This window comes from Micromys minutus (genome assembly GCF_963924665.1).
Source record: "Micromys minutus genome assembly, chromosome: 7".
Taxonomy (NCBI): Eukaryota; Metazoa; Chordata; class Mammalia; order Rodentia; family Muridae; genus Micromys; species Micromys minutus.
The window spans coordinates 34,169,631-34,188,939 of record NC_137976.1 but is presented as its reverse complement, the minus strand read 5'-3'; the positions used below and the strand labels follow the sequence as shown (position 1 = coordinate 34,188,939).

At 36.1% G+C, this 19,309-nt stretch overlaps 1 protein-coding gene across 1 annotated transcript in view; it reads right to left on the bottom strand.

Annotated features, from left to right (window-relative positions):
* Positions 1–19,309, bottom strand: part of EPHA6 (EPH receptor A6) — a gene marked incomplete at both ends in the record, with an annotated part of 946,557 nt that overhangs the window by 779,652 nt on the left and 147,596 nt on the right. The window contains one exon of the mRNA XM_080918921.1: positions 10,911–11,574. Within this exon, the coding sequence (XP_080775047.1) occupies positions 10,911–11,574 (664 nt within the window). The remainder of the gene's footprint in view (positions 1–10,910; positions 11,575–19,309) is intronic.

The window sequence follows — 19,309 nt, the reverse complement described above, 5'->3', positions numbered from 1 at the left end:
ATCTCTTCCATCTCTTCTGATAACGATTAAGGTAGATATGAGTCTCTTACAATCTCTGAGCTGAAAACAGATAAGTACAAGGCTTTCTTTTTGCATATAAATTCTTGAATGTAAGAAGTCTGGATCTCTAAATCACTGTTTCTTGTCACTAAGAAACACTATTGTGATTTCTTGTCTAAAGAAACTGGATTGTCCAACTATAAAAGTTATGAATTAAAAAAAGAAACTCAAGGCAAGAAAACAGAAAATACAATGCAAATTTTTTCAAAAGAAAATGAACACAAAAATTAAATTTCCAAGGCACACAATGAACGTTATGAAATACTGACATCATATTAAAAGAGAGATTGACTTAGATCTCTGAGGCATATCAAATGATACCTAAAAGCCTATAGGGAGTAGAGCAACTTCCATAGGAACTGAAAAATAAAGAGAAATGAGACAATGAAAAAGCATCCTGAAAATCAATATGGTAAGATGCATAAACAGGGATCTGGGCAAGAATAACATATAGATATGCTAGAGTAGTTAGAGGAAACCTTTAAATCTCTACTGTTACACAAAAAACCACAGACAGATAAGGAGTACTGACAGTCAGATAAATAGTTCCCGCTGAGATGATGCAAAGGAAACAAGCTGGTTACTCAACACTTAACAAGTATCCTTAAAAACATGCACACAAATATAGTGTTTATAGTGTTTCACAAACTGAGCAGGTTGTAATAGTAATTCACACACAAACACACACACACGCACACACAAAGAAAAAGCTTCCCACTTTGTCAAAAGAAGTTCTAGAGGATATACCTGATGAAACAAATATTTATTTCCAGAAGAAAAGCAAAAATGTGAAAAAGATATTAGAAGTACCTTAATTACCTGTCTATATGCTTTGTGAAGTTTTTGACCCCATAAACTGTTAAAATTGCTTGTATAATTATTACATTCAAACAGTATTCCAAATGAAAGTTATAATTTCAGTAGTTGCCATGTTTTAAAAGAGAACAGAGACTGAATAAATTTACACTCTTTTGGAAAGACATGTATTAAAACAATTTAAAACATTAAACTTTAACTATATGAAAATATAATATGTAACTTTTAAGTCAGTGTTGTGAAATCAAAATTAAAATTTATGTTAAATATGATTAAAACAACTTGCTAAATATCTTAAGACAGTTTATAATTTAACTTATTTTAAAGATGGTGGGAAAGAATGAACTATAATTACTCAGTGTTATTCTATCTTGCTTGGAAATAATTCATTCTATATTTAGATCATTTTACCCTTTTTGATTTCATATTTTTCTTGAGCCTGGTGAAGCCCTGGAATTGCTTCAAGGAAAAGTGGTTCTGTTTGGAATCAAATGTGATATTGCCAGAGTTTATATTTAGTACATGAGACCTTTCAAAGGAGAAAATGCCGTCTGGGCCAGTAAGCCTGCCCTTTTTTCTCAGATACCATTCTCACCTTCGAGCTTTTCCTCATATCCCCCAACTTCTTTACTTAAGGCCAGAAAATCCCCATACCTAGAATTTCTTTATGCTCCCTGGTCTCCCAGCCATCTATGATAACATGATTGGACAGAAGAGTCTAAGCTCCAAGTGTAAATGTTTCAGGCCTGCAGAAGAAGTTGTACTGTGAAGTCTTAACAACAATTCTCTCGGGGGGCACAAGTCAATAGTTTGTCACTGAAGGCATTGGTTGTCCCATTCACCTTTCTGAGCAATTATGCACTCTTCTGAGAATGCGCTCTATTCCTTCCTCTGGAATGTCAAGGAAGCTTCTAAGGAAACAGAAAGCATGTTTTTCTAGAGAAAGGGAGTTTTATATTAAAGAAAAATATGGCAACTTTCAGTAACATGTACACAATGGGATTTTATACAGCTCAAAGAAAAATGAAATCATGAAAATTTCTAGAAATGAATGACCTTAGGCACGGTGATTTTTAAGAGAGGCAGACCAACCTCCAATGTGGATCTTAGTTTGTTATGTACACCATGTGCTTAAGTGGGTGTTAAGGTCCGTAGAGTCTAAAATAGTAGAGAGGAGACCATGAGAGGATTAAAATGAGCTGCTCTGGAAGAATACGGAGGAAAGAAGTATATATGTGACATAAAACCGCAAAAAAGGCTGGGTGGAGGCTACAAGGGGGCACGGGACAGCGAAAGGAAGATGGGGAGACAAGTGAGCAAGTAAATCTCCTAAAACTCACTTCCCTAGGAAGTGCCCGAATGACACCCAGTACTGTGCACTAACTGGAAAAAGAAAAACAGCACACAATATAACAAATATGAAAAGAATCTTATTTCAGAAATTTGATCTCCACTCCCAAATGAAATTTGTTGAATTATATCATGTGAGACCTCCAGGCCTTGCTTCTTGCAGGAGGTGTACAATTCCACACCGACATCTTATGTTAATAAGGTTTATCATAAATTAATGTTCACGAGGAGTTTATTGGGGAATTCATGTCACTTCAGAACACAAAACAGAACAAAACTTGCATTTAAATTTGAGTGCTAATTGATCTCAGTTATTTCTTACACTGTTATAATAGTCTTAGAGAGATGAAGTAAAAAGCAATCTGATGTAAATTAGCACTTTAAAATCAACAATGTTATATTCAAACACTTGGAAATAATGACATTAAGTAGAATAGATTAAAACAATTAAAATTACGTCTGTAACTGTATGCTAGTATGACAGCTTCAATTAGGGAAATGTTTAAATGGATATGAAAAGCAAGGTGGTATTTAAGACAAAAGGCTGATTTGTTATGCATAGAGAAATTGGAAGTATTTGCATTTGGTTTCAAATTTTATCATAAATGCTTAAAATATTATTTGTTTACTTGAATAATACATTAAGCCTCACACTGCGGCTCTTATTTTTCTTTCCCCAAATTTAAGTATATGTCTCTGTTAACAATGTCATAGAAAGGGAATGGGAAATTCAATGCTCAGTAATTTACCTTTTAGAATCCTCTTTCTTTTCTTTTATTCTTTTAAAATTATTATTGTTTACTTTTTTGGCATGGTTTTTCTGTGTAGCCCTGTGTGTCCCAGCACTCAGCCTGTAGACCAAGGTAGCCTTGAACTCACAGAAATCTGCCTTTGCCTTATAAATGCAGTGATTAAGGACGGGTGCCACCACCTTGCAACTAAGACATTTTTGGGGTGACAGTATTTATTTGTGTAATCCTGGATGTCCTGGAACTAGCTGATGAATTATGTAAGTACAGGTAAATAAGCATAATCTAGTAGATTTTGAAAGTGTTGTCTTGGCTGGTATAGCACTAGTGTGGAGAAAAGTAAAGGAACAAAATGAAGCACTTAAAGTCAGCTGCATAGGACCTATGGATTGCTCTGTCAGCGATGTACAACTTTTTTATCCAAGGCCTCTACAATCTTTCCTGATATCTAGCTATCGCTATAGCTATCTATCTATCTATCTATCTATCTATCTATCTATCTATCTATCTATGTGTGTGTCATATATATCACACACACATACATACACACACACACACACACACACACACACACACACACACACACATCCCCTTTGAGGCACATACATACTAACACGGTAATATCCTTTGACACTGATATCATGGTTGATATGCAGCAACCTTTTTCACAATTAGCTTAGTCAGTGTCTGAAATTACTCATAAGAAGGAGGCAATATGACCTTCCATTGCTCAGACAATGACTGAGACCTTTGGAGATAAAGGAGAAAACTCTATTTTGTATCCCCCCACAAAAGCCCAAAACTAGAAGACAGAAAATAAATAAACACACCTGAGAACAGAGGGAGAGAGACAAAGAGAGACAGAGAGACACAGAGAGAGACAGAGACAGGGAGACAGAGGCAGAGAGAAAGACAAAAACAGAGAGCCAGAGAGAGAAAGAAGAAATATGAAAGAAGAAAGAAGGAGAAGGAGAAGGTGAAGGTGAAGGAAGAGAAGGAGGAGGAGGAGGAGGAGGAGGAGGAAGATGAGGAGGAAAAAGAGAAGGAGGAGAAAAAGAAGAAGAAGAAGAAGAAGAAGAAGAAGAAGAAGAAGAAGAAGAAGAAGAAGAAGAAGAAGAAGAAGAAGAAGAAGAAGAAGAAGAAGAAGAAGAAGAAGAAGAAGAAGAAGAAGAAGAAGAAGAAGAGGAAGAAGAAGAAGGAGAAGAAGGAGAAGAAGGAGAAGAAGGAGAAGAAGGAGAAGAAGGAGAAGAAGAGAAAGAAGCAGCACCACCACCAGAACCACCACAACCACTACTACTGGAGGGGGAGAGAAAAGGGTGAAGGAAGAAAAAGGAAAAGAAAACGAAAGAATACATTATCTTGATTACATAGGAACCTATAGACCAGAGGTCTCAGAAGATTCATAAATCACAAGTGCTTGCTGAATCAGCACTAAGATACTTGCTTTCCACATGTACTGGGTAGATTTATGTCAGCTAGATTCATCTGAGAGACAGGAAACCCTTCTGAAAAATTGGTTCCATAAGACCAGGCTTTAACACATTTCTTTTTTTTTTTTTTTTTTCTTTTTACACAATGTAATAGTACAGTTATTAAGAATGATGACATCCTGAGTTTTGCAGGCAAGTAGATGGAACTAGAAAATATTATCCTGAGTGAGGTAACTCAGACAATAAAGGTATATACTCAGTAATAAGTGGATATTAATCCAAAAAAGTACAGAATACCCAAAATACAGTCTACTGAACTCAAAATGGTAATTAAGGTGAAAGGGCCTAGTGAGGATGGCTCAGTCCACTTAGGAGGGAGAAGAAAGCAACCACAAAGGGGAGGAAGGGAGGGACCTGGGAGTGAAAGTGGATAGGGGTGGAGAGGGGAACATTATCTGGTATTGGGTAGGGGAAAAAGACTGAAACCCTGAGGGCCAGCAGAAAGAATGGAAATAGGCAACCTTGGGAGGTAGGAGGTTATGGACCTTCCAGAATGTACCAGAGTCCTGGGAGGTGAGAGACTCTCAGGACTCAAAGGGAGGGACCCTAGGTGAAATGCCCTATGGTGGGGAAAGGGAACTTGTAGAATCTACCTTCCACAGAAAAACAGGGCAACAAGTGTGAGTTGCATTGCTATTTCATAGTCAAAAGTCTGACCCATAATTGTTTCTCTCTGAAAGAACGTCTTGGATGGAAATGGAGAAGAGCCTGTGGGGAAATAAAAGGTCCAGTGACTGTCCCAAGGTGGGATCCAGCTCAAGGGGAGGATTTAAGGCCTGCCACTATTACTGAGGCTATGGAGCACTCACAAAAAGGGACCTATCATGACTGCCCCCGCCCCCGAAAGACCTAACGCAGCTGAAAGAGTCAGATCCAGATGTTTGTATCCATCCAATTAACTGGAGCTGCTGACCTCTGTGGCTAAATTAGAGGAAAGCTGGAAGGAGCTGAGGAGGAGGGAGATCCAGTAGGAGGACCAGCAGTCTTAATTAACCCGGACCCCTGAGATCTCTCAGACACTGTACCACTAACCAGGCAGCATACACCAATTGATATGAGGCCTTCAACTCATACAGAGCAAAAGTCTGGGTTCTGTCAGAGAAGATGCACCTGACCCTCAAGATATTGGAGGCCCTAAGGAGTTTAGAGTTATGGGGTACATAGGGTAGGGACAGGGGGTGTGAGGAGGAGGTATGGGATGTGGAAGAGTAGAAGGATTGACTAGTAGGGTAAAAAATATGGAGTGTAAAATAAATAAATAATTTAAAAAGGACATTTTTTAGAACTAGTCATCAATAGAGCCTGACTGAGCCCATCATAGCAGATGCAATCTTGGAAGGCATGGTCCTTTGTTCTCTGTGAAAGCAAATTGAGCAGCAGTGGGGAGCAAGCCAGTAAACAGAACCTCTCCAGGGTCTTTGTATTAGCTCCAGCTTATAGGTTCCACCCTGCCATAGTTCCTGACCTCAGTGCTTTTGATGATAAACTATTATATGGAACTTTGAGTAAAATAAACCCTTTCCTGTCCCAGCTGCTTTTGGTCATGGTGCTTCATCACAGCAAGAGTGACCCTAACTAAGGCACTGAATGAGATCTCAGAAAGCAAAACACTTTTTCTTCTTTCCCACCTTTGGACAACAGACAGACTGCCAAACCTGTTTCCCCTACTAAAATCTGGGATAATGCTCCCTCAAACTACTGCCATCCAAGCAACTGCTCAGAGGCTTCCATTGCTGTGACTCTCTTTCCTGACAATACCACAAACAACAACACTGTCATTTGTCTTTCTACCCACTTTCTCCTGGCAGTTACTAAGAGTTCAAGCTTGCATGGACTATTGTTTACACTCTCAAACTCCAAGTTTGTGTTAAGTTCCCTTCCAAGTCCAATTTTTAAAAATTTATTCTTAGTATATTTACATCCCCACTACAGTTTCTCCTTCCTACCACCTCCCATTCCCATCTCAAGATCCACTTCTTCATCCAAGTCCAGTCTTAAATTACCTACAAGAACCAAAAGTGTGCAAAAAGGACCCTGAAACCCCTCGTGGGAGTCACAAATGGAATTACTCTAAGTTATCTTATGTTTGATAACTGTGACTGCCACTCAAAGGTGAAGAGGAGGAAGAGGTGAGCTTCCCTTCTCAATATAATGTTTGGTACTCTTTGGAACCGTAGGTAAACCACTGTTCCCCAATAATTTTATTCTCTTTCTGGTGAAATGAAGGATACCAGTGTTTTCTAAATACATTCAGATCTAGAGTTGAGATATAATGAGAAGGAACATTTAAGCATATGGGTGGGCTTTGGTCTTAGTGCATTCCTTTCCCATTGCATTAGGATTACTCATAGAAATCCCTTTCTTAAACATTTTTCCCTGTGATTTTTAAATACATACATGTCTTTGATCTGAAGCCCTGTTGAAGCAGATGAATGCATAACACTTATAAACTATAGAACAAAAGAAAGAAAGGAGGATTTACTTTGGTGAATTCCAGCAAATACAAACAATTACATTTGATCGGAAAAGATCAATGAAATTTTATGATTGAAGAAAGCAACCAATAAAGGAACCCAGCTGTTAGGTAGAGCATGGACATTAAGAGACTGGAGGAGTACTCACGTTGTTCAAAAACAGTGAGTCAGATCAGCACTTAGAATTTGTCAAGGTTAAAAAGGAAAAGAAGGCCAGATTGTGAGGTCCTTTGAATGCTGGAGTAATTGTCACTTTTAGCCTACCAACTGAAACATTTAAAGAATACAAAGGACTGCTATGATATCAAGCAAAAACTGAAATAACAGTTTCCTTCTGGCCCAGTTTAGATTTTTGTCGCTTTGATGAAAGTCTTATAACAGGCAACTTAAACAGGACAAAAGGGATCTTTGGCTTTGACTTCCAAGGCTTGATGTATCAGTGAGAGAAATCTTGGCAGGAACTCAAGCCGATAATACAGAAGGACACTGTTTATAGGCTTGGCCAGTGAGATATTTTTATACAGATCATGGTGTTCTCTGCCTAGGAATGGTTCCTTCATTTTGTACTGAAAACTCATATATCAATTACTAATAGTTACAGTGTCCTATAGCAGTGGCTCCAGGTTAAGTACTGAGATAATTCTTCAGTTGAGGTTTCTGGTCCAAAGTTAATCTAGATTGGGTCAAGCTGACAATGGACAATAACCAGGTTACTTTGAACTTAATGTACTGTGGACACAGGATGGGGTAACAAGGAGATGGAGCAAAGTATTGGAAAGCAACAAGAAAATTGTTGTTGATCCTGAGAAAAGTTCAACCCATGATACAAACTGAAGATTGGTTAGTGAGAATAGTCTTTGTGAATTTGGTGGAGAGAAAAAGCATTTCTTAGTGTTGATCAAATCAGAAAAACTTAGCAGAGCTGTAAAACTGGTTGGCCTTATAAGAGATTGACTCAAAGTCTGGAGTTTTGTAAATTAGTGGCTGGATCCAATAAGCTGCACAGAACCAGACACAGAGCTGGAGTTTCCTGAGAACATCTTCAGTCTTTAATCCATAACATGCTGACTTACTGATGAATTTATCATCACAATATACTAATGTTCAATTTCAACCTTTTAGAATCTTATGGACCTTTAAGTATTCTAATTCATGGGTTTGCATATGAAAAACAAAATATCTGGAAAAACATATAATTTTCAAATTGGAGGAACTTCAAGTATGGCCACTGTCTTCTATAATAGGTTCTGATGCAACAATGTTGGACTTAAGCATGATACCATAAAATGGGAGCATGGGTTTGTGAAAGAACAAAGGACATTAGTCAAGAAGTCAACACAGAGTGAAGTGAGGTAAACAGAGTAGCAGTCCTGCAATAGAGTACCACCCATTCACTCCCTCACATGTCTTGTCTACACATGGACACCAATAAAACATGAAAAACTTTTAACCTTTTATCTTCTTTCTTTTTTCTTTTCCTTAGTTGTAGGAAAATGTAAGCTAATTCCTGAAGTTTTTGGAGACCACCTAGAAAATAGTTCTGGGAAGGAAAGATTGCCTTAAACACTCCAATTCTGGTCAATCACCCATATGGTCACATTAGGACCTCTGTTTCTTCAATCTGAAGTACATCTGCCATAGCAAATAAACCAAGTTAATAATGTGTCTAGCTAACATGTTTTTGTTGCTTTACCTCAACGAAATATATAACATTTATATGTATCGTTTATCACCAAGTAGAGTGACTAAGAGAATACATATTCAAAAATAACAAATAATATTTTCAAATGATTATTTTATCAAAGTAAACTCGAGGCCAACAAAAGTGAATGAACACATATAGGAAAAGCATTTCTATTTCCCTCCCTCAGTGTGTAATCAAGTTATAATTCAAGGTATGCATTTTATTAATATGAGTTTATGAACAAGATTGTTCATATACATTTGAAAATGTTAATGCTTACTGTGAAGAATTCAGAGGTTTGGCTGTGAGATATACTGTTGTGAGAAAATAGAAACAACAATATGACTTCTTTTATCAGGATAGAAAGGGACAATGAGAAAGCAAATGAAAGCTTAAGACATATTTTATATTTCTTTACATCTGCCATGTTTCACACTTGTTTGAAAATAACTATTATAATAGGAACCATATATACCTTTAGAAATTTTATTTGTACTTGGTATAGATTATAACTCCTACTCTATGCATATTTCACTTGATGTTTACAGTTAGTGAGGTGTGGATATAAAATCCGAATTTAATTCTTCTCACTTTGCTATCCATTATTAGAAATTGCATAGTACACAGCCCCTCTTGTATCTACAACCAGATGAATTATACTAAAGCTCTTAAAACTAATCACAGATATGTAATCTCAAAATAAATTGATGCTATCTATTATTTTTTAAAACCATCTCTGCTAAGCAGTGAGTGAACTGTATGCCATCTAGGAAAGGAAAATATCATACAGAAAACATGTTAAGTTAAAAATACATAGAATTGTAGATACAAAATATCCAGAGATCTTTTGTTTCCCAAAAATTAACTATTTATACGAATTAATGTTCATATACATCATTTTCTAAGGGAAAATAAAAAAGAATTTATAGCACCCCAACTCCATGATCATTCATAAAATTCCATATGAGTGAAATAATATCATTAGGACAATTCTGTTATATTAATTTGAATGAAATATTCTTATGATTAAATTTTAGAGGCACTTTCATGCTTCATGCAAAAGATACAAGACTTTTCTAGCCACTGCTAATGTTTTCCAACAATAAAGATGGCCAACACTTGATGCTCTAGTGAACTTTGCAATAGTCACTCATGTCTTTCAGAGTAAACCTGTGAACATTCACTATATATCTCCACATATATATGAACATACATATAGACATATGTATATATGCATATATAAGAGACTCTTTCCCCTTCAATCTTTAATCTTTTAAACAAATATTAACATATTGTAAGTGTAGAAGTCAATTAAAAAATTCCTATAAATAACCTACCATGCAGAATAGAACATACATAGCACACCACCAAATACAAGATTCCTTTCTATATTATATTATATGAAATTCCAATTTAAATGGAATTAAATATATGTTCTTCATGAAAACTAAGTAAAATATTAAATGTATTTGATTAATAAGTTTCCATAGGGTGGATGTAAGTGGTGCATGGCTTTAATCCCAGCATTTGGAAGGTAGAGGCAGGTGAACCTCTAAAAACTTGAATCCAGCCAAGTCTACAGAGTGAGTTCCACTGCCACCAGGGCTATACAGAGAAACTCTTTCTCAAGCTCCCTCCAAAAGAAGACTCCATAATTCATATGAAAGAAAAAAAATCATCCTTCTTGTCATTTCATATCATCACAATAAGAAAGTTATAATTTTACATTTAAATTGTATTTTACTATGCTATTTCTTCTTAACAATTACAAAAATCCTACTGCAACTAAATGTCTAACGTAGGTAAAAATTTTACTTGTTACTATCAATGGTCAATAATCCACAGAGCCTAAAGCTGTTTTCCTCCATAAAAAATGATGTGAATCTTGCCCTCTCTAGAGCAAAGCAATGGGGTGGAGAGGGGGATCAGAAGGGAGTGCACCTTTGTGAAGGCAACTGGAGGGGAAGGGGGGATGAGAGCAGGCTGGGTAAAGGGATAACATCTCAAATATAAATACAGAGTGTCTAATAATAAAAGAAGAAAAAATGCAGAGATTGTCCAATAAAATTGACTATATATATAATGATGTGAATCCAAGAACTAATAAATTTCAATAGAAAATGATATACATTTTCTATATTAAAGAAACCCAAAATATCAAAAGCTTTCCTATAGTTAATAGAAATCATTTTTTTAAAAAAAATAATGAGGAAGCATAGTCAGTGTTCTCGATTTTTAAAGAAGCAATTTAAAATACAAGATAAATGATTTGAATTTTTCATCTTACCATGGCAAGAACCCTCGATTTCTTCATACCCTGTACTGCAGATACACCTTCCAAGAGGAACAAGCCAATCCCCATCAGCTCCACAGTAGAGTTTAGGAGTATCTCGCTCCTCAGCACTCTTCACACATGAACCCCGTACTTCAACCAAAGAGGAAGAATCAACCCTCGGGATGGTATCAGGAAACATAGCCAAGTTCCGCACAGTGAAGGGGCACTTTTTGTAGAAAACACGGACTGAAACCAGAGCAATGCATGCTCCAATATCTTGAAAAGCCAAATAAAATCCTTTCCTTTCTATAGGCCCCACTTCACGGACTTCAGTGTTGAGTTTAAGGATGCGATCACCCAAATCCATCTGAGTAAAACTCTCATCAGCAGCGATTGTGTCGATCTTTATATATTGGCTTGGCTTGAATTTAGTCCCATGGGATTCATCGGATTCTATATAATACAGATTAAATGTTTCTTTACAAGTTCCCAAGACCCACGGGATGCTGTTACAATCCCTCAGTGTGAACTTCATTTCCACATAAATTTTTTGTGCAGCATCGCGCGAGATCCAGTTTGTCCGAAGCCAGTTGTTCTGGTTTGGTTCCATGACATTACATACCTGGTATGTATGTATGGGCCTGTTATGTTCATCCATTTCTGTAATGGCATCCCACTGCAAAAGGAAAATAATGAAATGGTCATAATACCACAGCAGTTAAGAGACATGATTGCCTAAGACTGCTTTAGCAAAAGGAAAATTAGTTAAAGCAATATAACATAACTGTCTAAAAGCATCAAAGCAGCATTTTAACCATGAGCCTTTGGTTGAAAGTATGGAACCTACTCTTCTGGGATCTTTCCTTCTTCATTGATCACATGACCAAAGCAGTTTTAACAACCTCAGTTTTCTCAACTTTAAAATAGTTAGGCAATATGACTTGTTTATAGGATTGTTTTTAAAGTCTGTCTAAAGGAGTCATGACTGTTTGGGGAAAGGAGCTGGAGAGATAGCATAGCAATTAAAACATCTACTGTTTCTTGGAAAGAACCCAAGGTTAGTTCCCATTGCCCACATCAAACATCTCCCAACCACCTTTCATTTCAGATCTAGGTGACCTGACACCTTTTTATGGCTTCCACGAGCATCTGACCTCTAGTATATACATGTATACAGGGACAAAAACATATAAACTGATTACAAATTAAAAAAAAAAGTTTGCCAGCTCAAAGAATTGAAAGTAGCATACATTATCTGATAAAAATCACCAGATCCATCAAAAGTGCTCAGTGGTTTTCCCAATTTATTGTAATTTGTAAATTTGTCACAAAGTGAGATGTATTAGCCAGTATGAAATTTAATGTTTCTGTGGTCATTCTGAGACAGAGAGGGATAACCTCTGAGTGACTAGTTATTTGTCAACTTTATACAAACTGTTGTCACTAGATAGGAGGGATTCTTAATTTGAAAAGTGACTCCAAAAGATCATGCAGTAGAGTGCTTTCTTAACTAGTGATTGATTGGCAAGGGCCCATTCAATTGTGTGCTAATGGTACTGGTTTCTACTGGAAAGCAAGTGGAATGAGTGGAAGAGAGTAGTTTGACTCTATAATTAACAGCTATTGAGCAAAAAGACCATCAGTCAAATAGCTAACCCGATTATAATTAGGCCAGCACTAACATTTTGAATAATCCACAGATGCCCTGGGGAGTGGGGAAAAAGAAAGAAAAAAAATGACCACACATAATTTCTCTGCGTTCATTGTGGCAAGTTCATTTGTAATGGATTTAGTGCTATCTGTTAGGATTCCTATTGCTATGATGAAACATCATGACCAAAAACAACTTGGGGAGGAAAGTGTTCATTCATTCAAAATCCCATACAAGAATTAATTATCAAAGGCAGTAAGGACAAGAACTGAAGCAAGATAGGTACCTACAATAGGCTGTGATCTCCTTGATCAATTACTAATTACAAAAATATCTTACAGGTTTTCATACAGCCCAATCTTATGGAAGCAATTTCTTAATTGAGGTCTCTTCTCATAGATGATTTTACCTTCTATCAACATGATATAAAATTATAAAGCTGTGCCACACTGGCTAAAGCCTCAACTGCTCTCTGTGACCCTTCATTACTTTAAAACTAATGCCATCCAGGTGAGTATTCCATCTGGCACAGCTAATGTTCCTGAAGAGAGTCCAGTAGAGGCTCTTGATTAAGATGAGGCCAAGTTGAAACAACATACCCCAGCACTCTGGAGATGCCAGTGTTGTTGGTTGACCACAAAGAACAGCAGAAGTTGTGGCAGGAAGCCAAACACCTAAAAGCTCTAGAACAAAAAGAAGCAGAAGCACCCAAGAGGAGTAGATGCAGGAAATACTCAAACTGGGAGAAGAAATTAACCAAGTAGAAACAAAGAGAACTATTCAAAGAATAAACAAAACCAGGAGCTGGTTCTTTCAGAAAATCATCAAGATCAATAAACCCTTATCTAGACTAATTAGAGGGCACAGAGAGTGTATCCAAATTTACAAAATCAGAAATAAAAGGGAAGACATAACAATAGAAGCTGAGGAAATTCAAGAAATCATCAGATGCTACTATAAAAGTCTATACTCAACAAAATGGACAAAATTCTAGACAGATACCAGTTACCAAAGTTAAATCAGAATCAGATAAGCCATGTAAACTGCCCCCATAACACCTAAAGAAATAGAAGCAGTCATCAAAAGCCTCCCAAGCAATAAATAAATAAATAAATAAATAAATAAATAAATAAATTAAAAAAAAACCACCCCAGGATCAGCTGGGTTCAGTGCAGAATTCTATCAGAGTTTCATAGAAGACCTAATACCAATACTCTCCAAACTATGCCACAATATAGAAACAGACAGAACACTACTATTTCCATACTATTTCCAAGTTCATCTGTTAGGAGGAGGTACAATCTTGACCACTTCTTCAACACAGTTCTTTATGTTAATCCTGAAGAAACACTTCCTAAAAGATTTCAATTCAACAATGCTTATCTTCTTTTAATCACTGTTAATTTCTTAGCTCTAGCTGGACCAGCATTATTCATCCCAGCAAAGCAAAAATTTTACTTCCATGATCCTGGTCTGCTTTTAATCACAGATGATTCTTCATCTCCAGGTAAACAGAACCACAGTTTAACTTGAAATATCTAAGGACCCCTATAATGTCTTTGACTGATTCTCAAACACTCCTCTTGAAGAAAAGACAGAACTCTATCCTCGGCATTCTCTTAGGATTCTTATCATTCATCCTACCTCAAAAGTGCCCACAAAGCTTTGAACCCACAATAGCTTTTCTAGCCCACAGCTCCAAAGCTCTGCATTGGAGCTTAGATAAGCTTATATGTGGCAGTCCTTTGTAGGACTCAATAGAGAAAGTGGGAGTAGGTGACATGGATGTGTAAACTAGAGACTACCTCATCCCTCCTCATAGTAATATGAGTATAAATGCTTTGAATATGTGCCAAGACACACAGGTTTTTATGATGTTACCTTCATGTAGTAATAAAATGAAACATTTGAAGAATTTTTTAAATAATGATTTTTTATTGGAAAGTACTCAGAAACAAGATATATGTGCTCTTTACACTCACATGCTAACTAACGTTAGACCTATAATTTTCAGAGGCTACAATTATTTTAGTGCTTTAAAACTATGACTTTTAGGTCACATACCTATATAATAATCATAAGTTCAATCTTTTCAAAAGAAATATACCTATAATATGCAATAAAATTTGCATCTACTGATGTTAAATACTAAATGTATCTTAAATATCTAGCCAATCTGTAAATTTATATTCTAATTTTAGGTTAAAAGATTAAATTATGAATTTAAATATATATTTTTATGACTCTCGTTGAAGATAAAATTTAGCAGTAGACCTGTTTTGTCTGATCTAGTACCTAAGTCAATTCCAATTTCACACATTTTTTTTTACTGGATATATTTTATTTACATTTTAAATATCCCCTTATCTGGTTTCTCCAGGATAACCCCCCGATCCCATAAACACTACCCATGCTTCTATGAGGGAGACAACCCCCACCCACCCTCTCCTACCTCCAGCACTTCACTGACCTTCTCTTACACTCGGGCATCTAGCCTTGGCAAGACCAAGGGCTTCTCTTCCTATTGATGGCCAAAAAGGTCATCCTCTGCTATATTTGCAGCTGGAGCCATAGGTCCATCCATTTCTACTCTTTGGATACTGGTTGGTTGATATTGTTGTTCCTATGGGGTTACAAACCCTTCAGCTCCTTCAGTCCTTTCTCTAACTCCTCCACTGGGGACCCTGTTCTCAGTTCAATGGGTAGTTGTGAACATCTGCCTCTGTATTTGTCGTGATCTGGCAGAGCCTCACAGGAGACAGCTATATCAGGCTCCTGTTGACATGTACTTCTTGGCATACACAATATTGTTTAGGTTTGGTGGCAGTATATGGGTTGGATCCCTAGGTGGGGCAGTCTATGGATGGCCTTTGCTTCAGTCTCTGCTTGAAACGTTGTCTTTATATTTCCTGTGAATATTTTTGTTCTCCCTTCTAAGAAGGACTGAAGTATCTGCACTTTGGTTATCCTTCTTCTTGAGCTTCATGTGGTCTATGGATTGTATCTTAGGTAAACCAAGCTTTTACAATCCACTGATCAGTCAGTACATACCTAGTGTGTTTTTTTGTGATTGGGTTAGCTCACTCAGGGTGATACATTTAGCTAAAAATTTTAAGAAGTTATTTTTTAATAGATGACTCTATTGTATAAATGTACCACATTTTTTGTATCCATTTCTCTGTTGAAGGACATCTGGGTTCTTTTCAGGTTCTGGCTAGTATAAATAAGGCTGCTAAAAAGATATGTTCAGATTTTTTATAAAAACAGATAAAGCATTTGTTTATAAGATTCTTTAATTTTAATGTGAAAAATTATGTGCTATCTTATGTATATTGATGCATTGTGTTTGAAAAACTGATATTGATTTTTTTCCTTTGAAGTAGATAATGCTTTTACCTCCCACATTATTTCTTTAAGAATTTTATATAAGGTGTTTTGATCATATTTTTCCCATTCTACTTGTGCCCAATTTCCCTCTACTGTTTTCTACTCTTCTAAGTCTCTGTATTTTTCTTTTATTTTAACTATCATATTTAATCTGTGCTAACTTTATATTCTTGTATGTGAGGCCTTTGCTGTTAACTGGAGCACTGTAAACTTACTAGAAGAAATAATCTTTTTAAATAAATATATGTATTTATAATTGATATTTGGAATCGATAATATGACTATTTGGGAAAAATATATGTTTTGGGAGAAATTTCTCATAACGTACCCCAATTATCCTTTTTTCTCCAATCTGCCCATGCCTTCTCCCACATGTTGGGCCTCCCCTCATAAAAAAGATTAAAAATGTATAATTTGAATCATACAGACCTTGGAACCTGGTTAAACACCCAATATCTAGTTTCTTTAAAAAAGTGAGTTCATTCACACTTCCCCATCACAAGCCATATATTTTGGAGAGATAAACTTTTCCATCTCCATCACAAATGTAAGAGTACACTTCAAACTTCCTGTCTAGGCTGTTACATTTTGGGGATTGGAGGGATGAAGATAGGGCTTGTCACAGAAGCCTTCTATGTCTCTTTCTCTACTCTGTGTTTGCAGTCATCAATAGCACTGCAGAAGAAGCTTCCTTGTCCTACACAGTCAGCAGGAACGGGAAACATGGACTTCTGCATGCTATCTTGCATGGACTACAAATAGACATCTGATCTCTGGAGTCAGCACATAGTATAGACTTCAGAGTGTTCTCCAGTTGCACACTATCCCATAGACATCAACATAGATTTAGGTAACAACATAGAACATGCACTTTTACATGACCTTTCACAGTTACAGTGTTCACAAATATCACATGGCCACAGGCTACAGCAGAACCACAGTGGCAGCACAGGCTATTAACACCTGTATGTCTGATTTGCTACCTGCTGGTCTCAAAGCTGAAGGACATCAATATGGTTTTAGGCAGCGTCACAGACCACAGTCTTTTGCATTGCCTTCAGCACTCTTAAAACGGATTCTCCAGTTTCAAGCATTTATCAATTGAAAATAGTTACTCAGAAAAATCTTTTCTGTCTAACTTCTCTCTTCATTCTGGGATTTAGTCTAGCTTGAGCTCTCATGATTGTGTATGCTGTCACCATAAGTGAAGCCATACTACTGCGTACAGAGAACTCTCTTTCCTCCTGCCTCTATTGTACAATAGTCACTGGGCCTTGAAAAGAGGACATTTTTATATGGATGTCCCATGAGGACTCTGCCTACTGAGAGGTTAATTTTTTGAAAGAAGCATAATGTTATAGCATTATTGGGAGAATATAAAATATAGGGGGTCACGCCTATCTAAAGTAATGGATTCTTCTCCAAGTTGTAAACTTTTTGGTGGTCCCTTGCTGTGTGCTTTATTTCCTGTTTGTCTTGACTTGAACAATCCTGATGCATCAGAACTTAAGTTAAACCTGTGAAGCTGGTTCAAAGGATATGTCTTTCTCTACAATTTTCTATGATGGGCCATTTGCTTAATGGTTAATATATGGCTTCAAGAACATAATTTCTTTCACTCCAAAGCATCCTAGCCCGGCAATCAGGCATTAGAGACAACATGAAAACAAATCCTACAGTAATTGTTTATCAACACCTTCTTTTTGCTTTGTTTAAAATCAATATTTTCAGTTGTTTGGTTGTTTTTGGTTTTTAGAAGTTTTGCCTTTCCCTAACATTCTACCTTCCATATAGGATTCTGACAAACACTGCTCTGTACTGTGGCCTGACCAAAAGCTCTATGAGGCTTTTGTTTGTTTGTTTGTTTGTTTGTTTGTTTTTGCCTCTTGTTGTTGGTTTGTTTTTTTGTTTTGTTTTGTTTTTTGGTGGTGGTATGTGACTTCTCTGCTTCTCATTTTTTTCCTTTGGACACACCACCTTTATTTTATTATATCAAACATGGGATTCTCAAAATAGTCACATGGATCTCTAAATCTTCTTTTTGAAAAAACTTACCAAAGACAACTAATTTTTTTCAGTCAAAATTTTCACTAGCGAGTTTAGGCCAAGAAACTTTCATTCATCATACATTTGCATATCTACATCTCAATCCAAATGATACACTCCCAATGATGAAACATATGACAAAAAGAAATTGAGTTTTTATTCATTTTAGATATAAGAAAATATGGAGCTTGAAAACATTCACTTCTACAGAACAATTCGGGGCTTGCATTTTGCTCTGCTAAGATACTGTTTATGTTATATTTTAGTGAACTCATGTTTTATATTGTAAGTCCTCTCTAAAAATGGAGGGACATAAATATAGTCAAAATACATTTTAACAACATTTTTAAAGAATAAATGAAATATTAAATTTCTACAATTAGAACAAATATGAAAACACACCATGAAGAAATAGAAGTGTCTTATTTTCAGTATCGGTTACCTAAAAGCAATCAGGAGACAGGACTGATCAGCTTAACAACAGAATTAATAAAATGTTTCACTATTTTCATCCAGTGGTTTTTCTTTTAACTTATTTGTGCATATGTAATTGTTTCACTGGAGGAAAAAAAAAAAACAATTTCCATGTTTGATTTCACTAGGGATAACCCATTTTACCTAATACAGGCATACAGCAGAGGGTTAAATTTACCCAGAACATGCATGTTTATATTAAAGCCCTCATTCATATGGTGATATTTCTCCACCAATTATCTCTCCACAGTCCCATTTGAAATGTGTATAAGTGATAGGAATTATACAGAACTATGAACAATCCTTAATCAACTTATACCTGGAGGTTCCTTTAAATTAATCCATAACATGTGATTATTTATTTTCATACAAGTTGAATACAGTAGGCCAAAAATGCTGAATTCCTATTCCGGCATAGAAGACCAGAACAAGAAAAATAATTCCCAAAGCAACTGGGAGTCACTAAGGATTCAAATGTTTTTCTTTTCTCAGAGAATAGAATAAGGCAATCAAGTGGCCTTTCTGGGCAAAGAATGCTCTGATAATATACGGGAAAGTTGACATACGCATTCAAAGTACTAAAATGAATTGCCCAAATTTATGCTTTTTCATTTTGAAATCTTTAGAACTGAACAAAAATATAAATGTTAATCAAGATATAAACTTTTAAAATTAAGACAAAAGCAGATCATGAAAATAGAATATACTACTGGAATGCTAGTTAGATAAATTAATATTTTGTAAGGAAAGTCGTAAATACCAGTGTCCATAAAGCATACAGCTAAATAATATATCAATTGGAGGGAAATAAAACCACAGACTCATCAAGACGCAAAAGAGCTACAAAGATGAC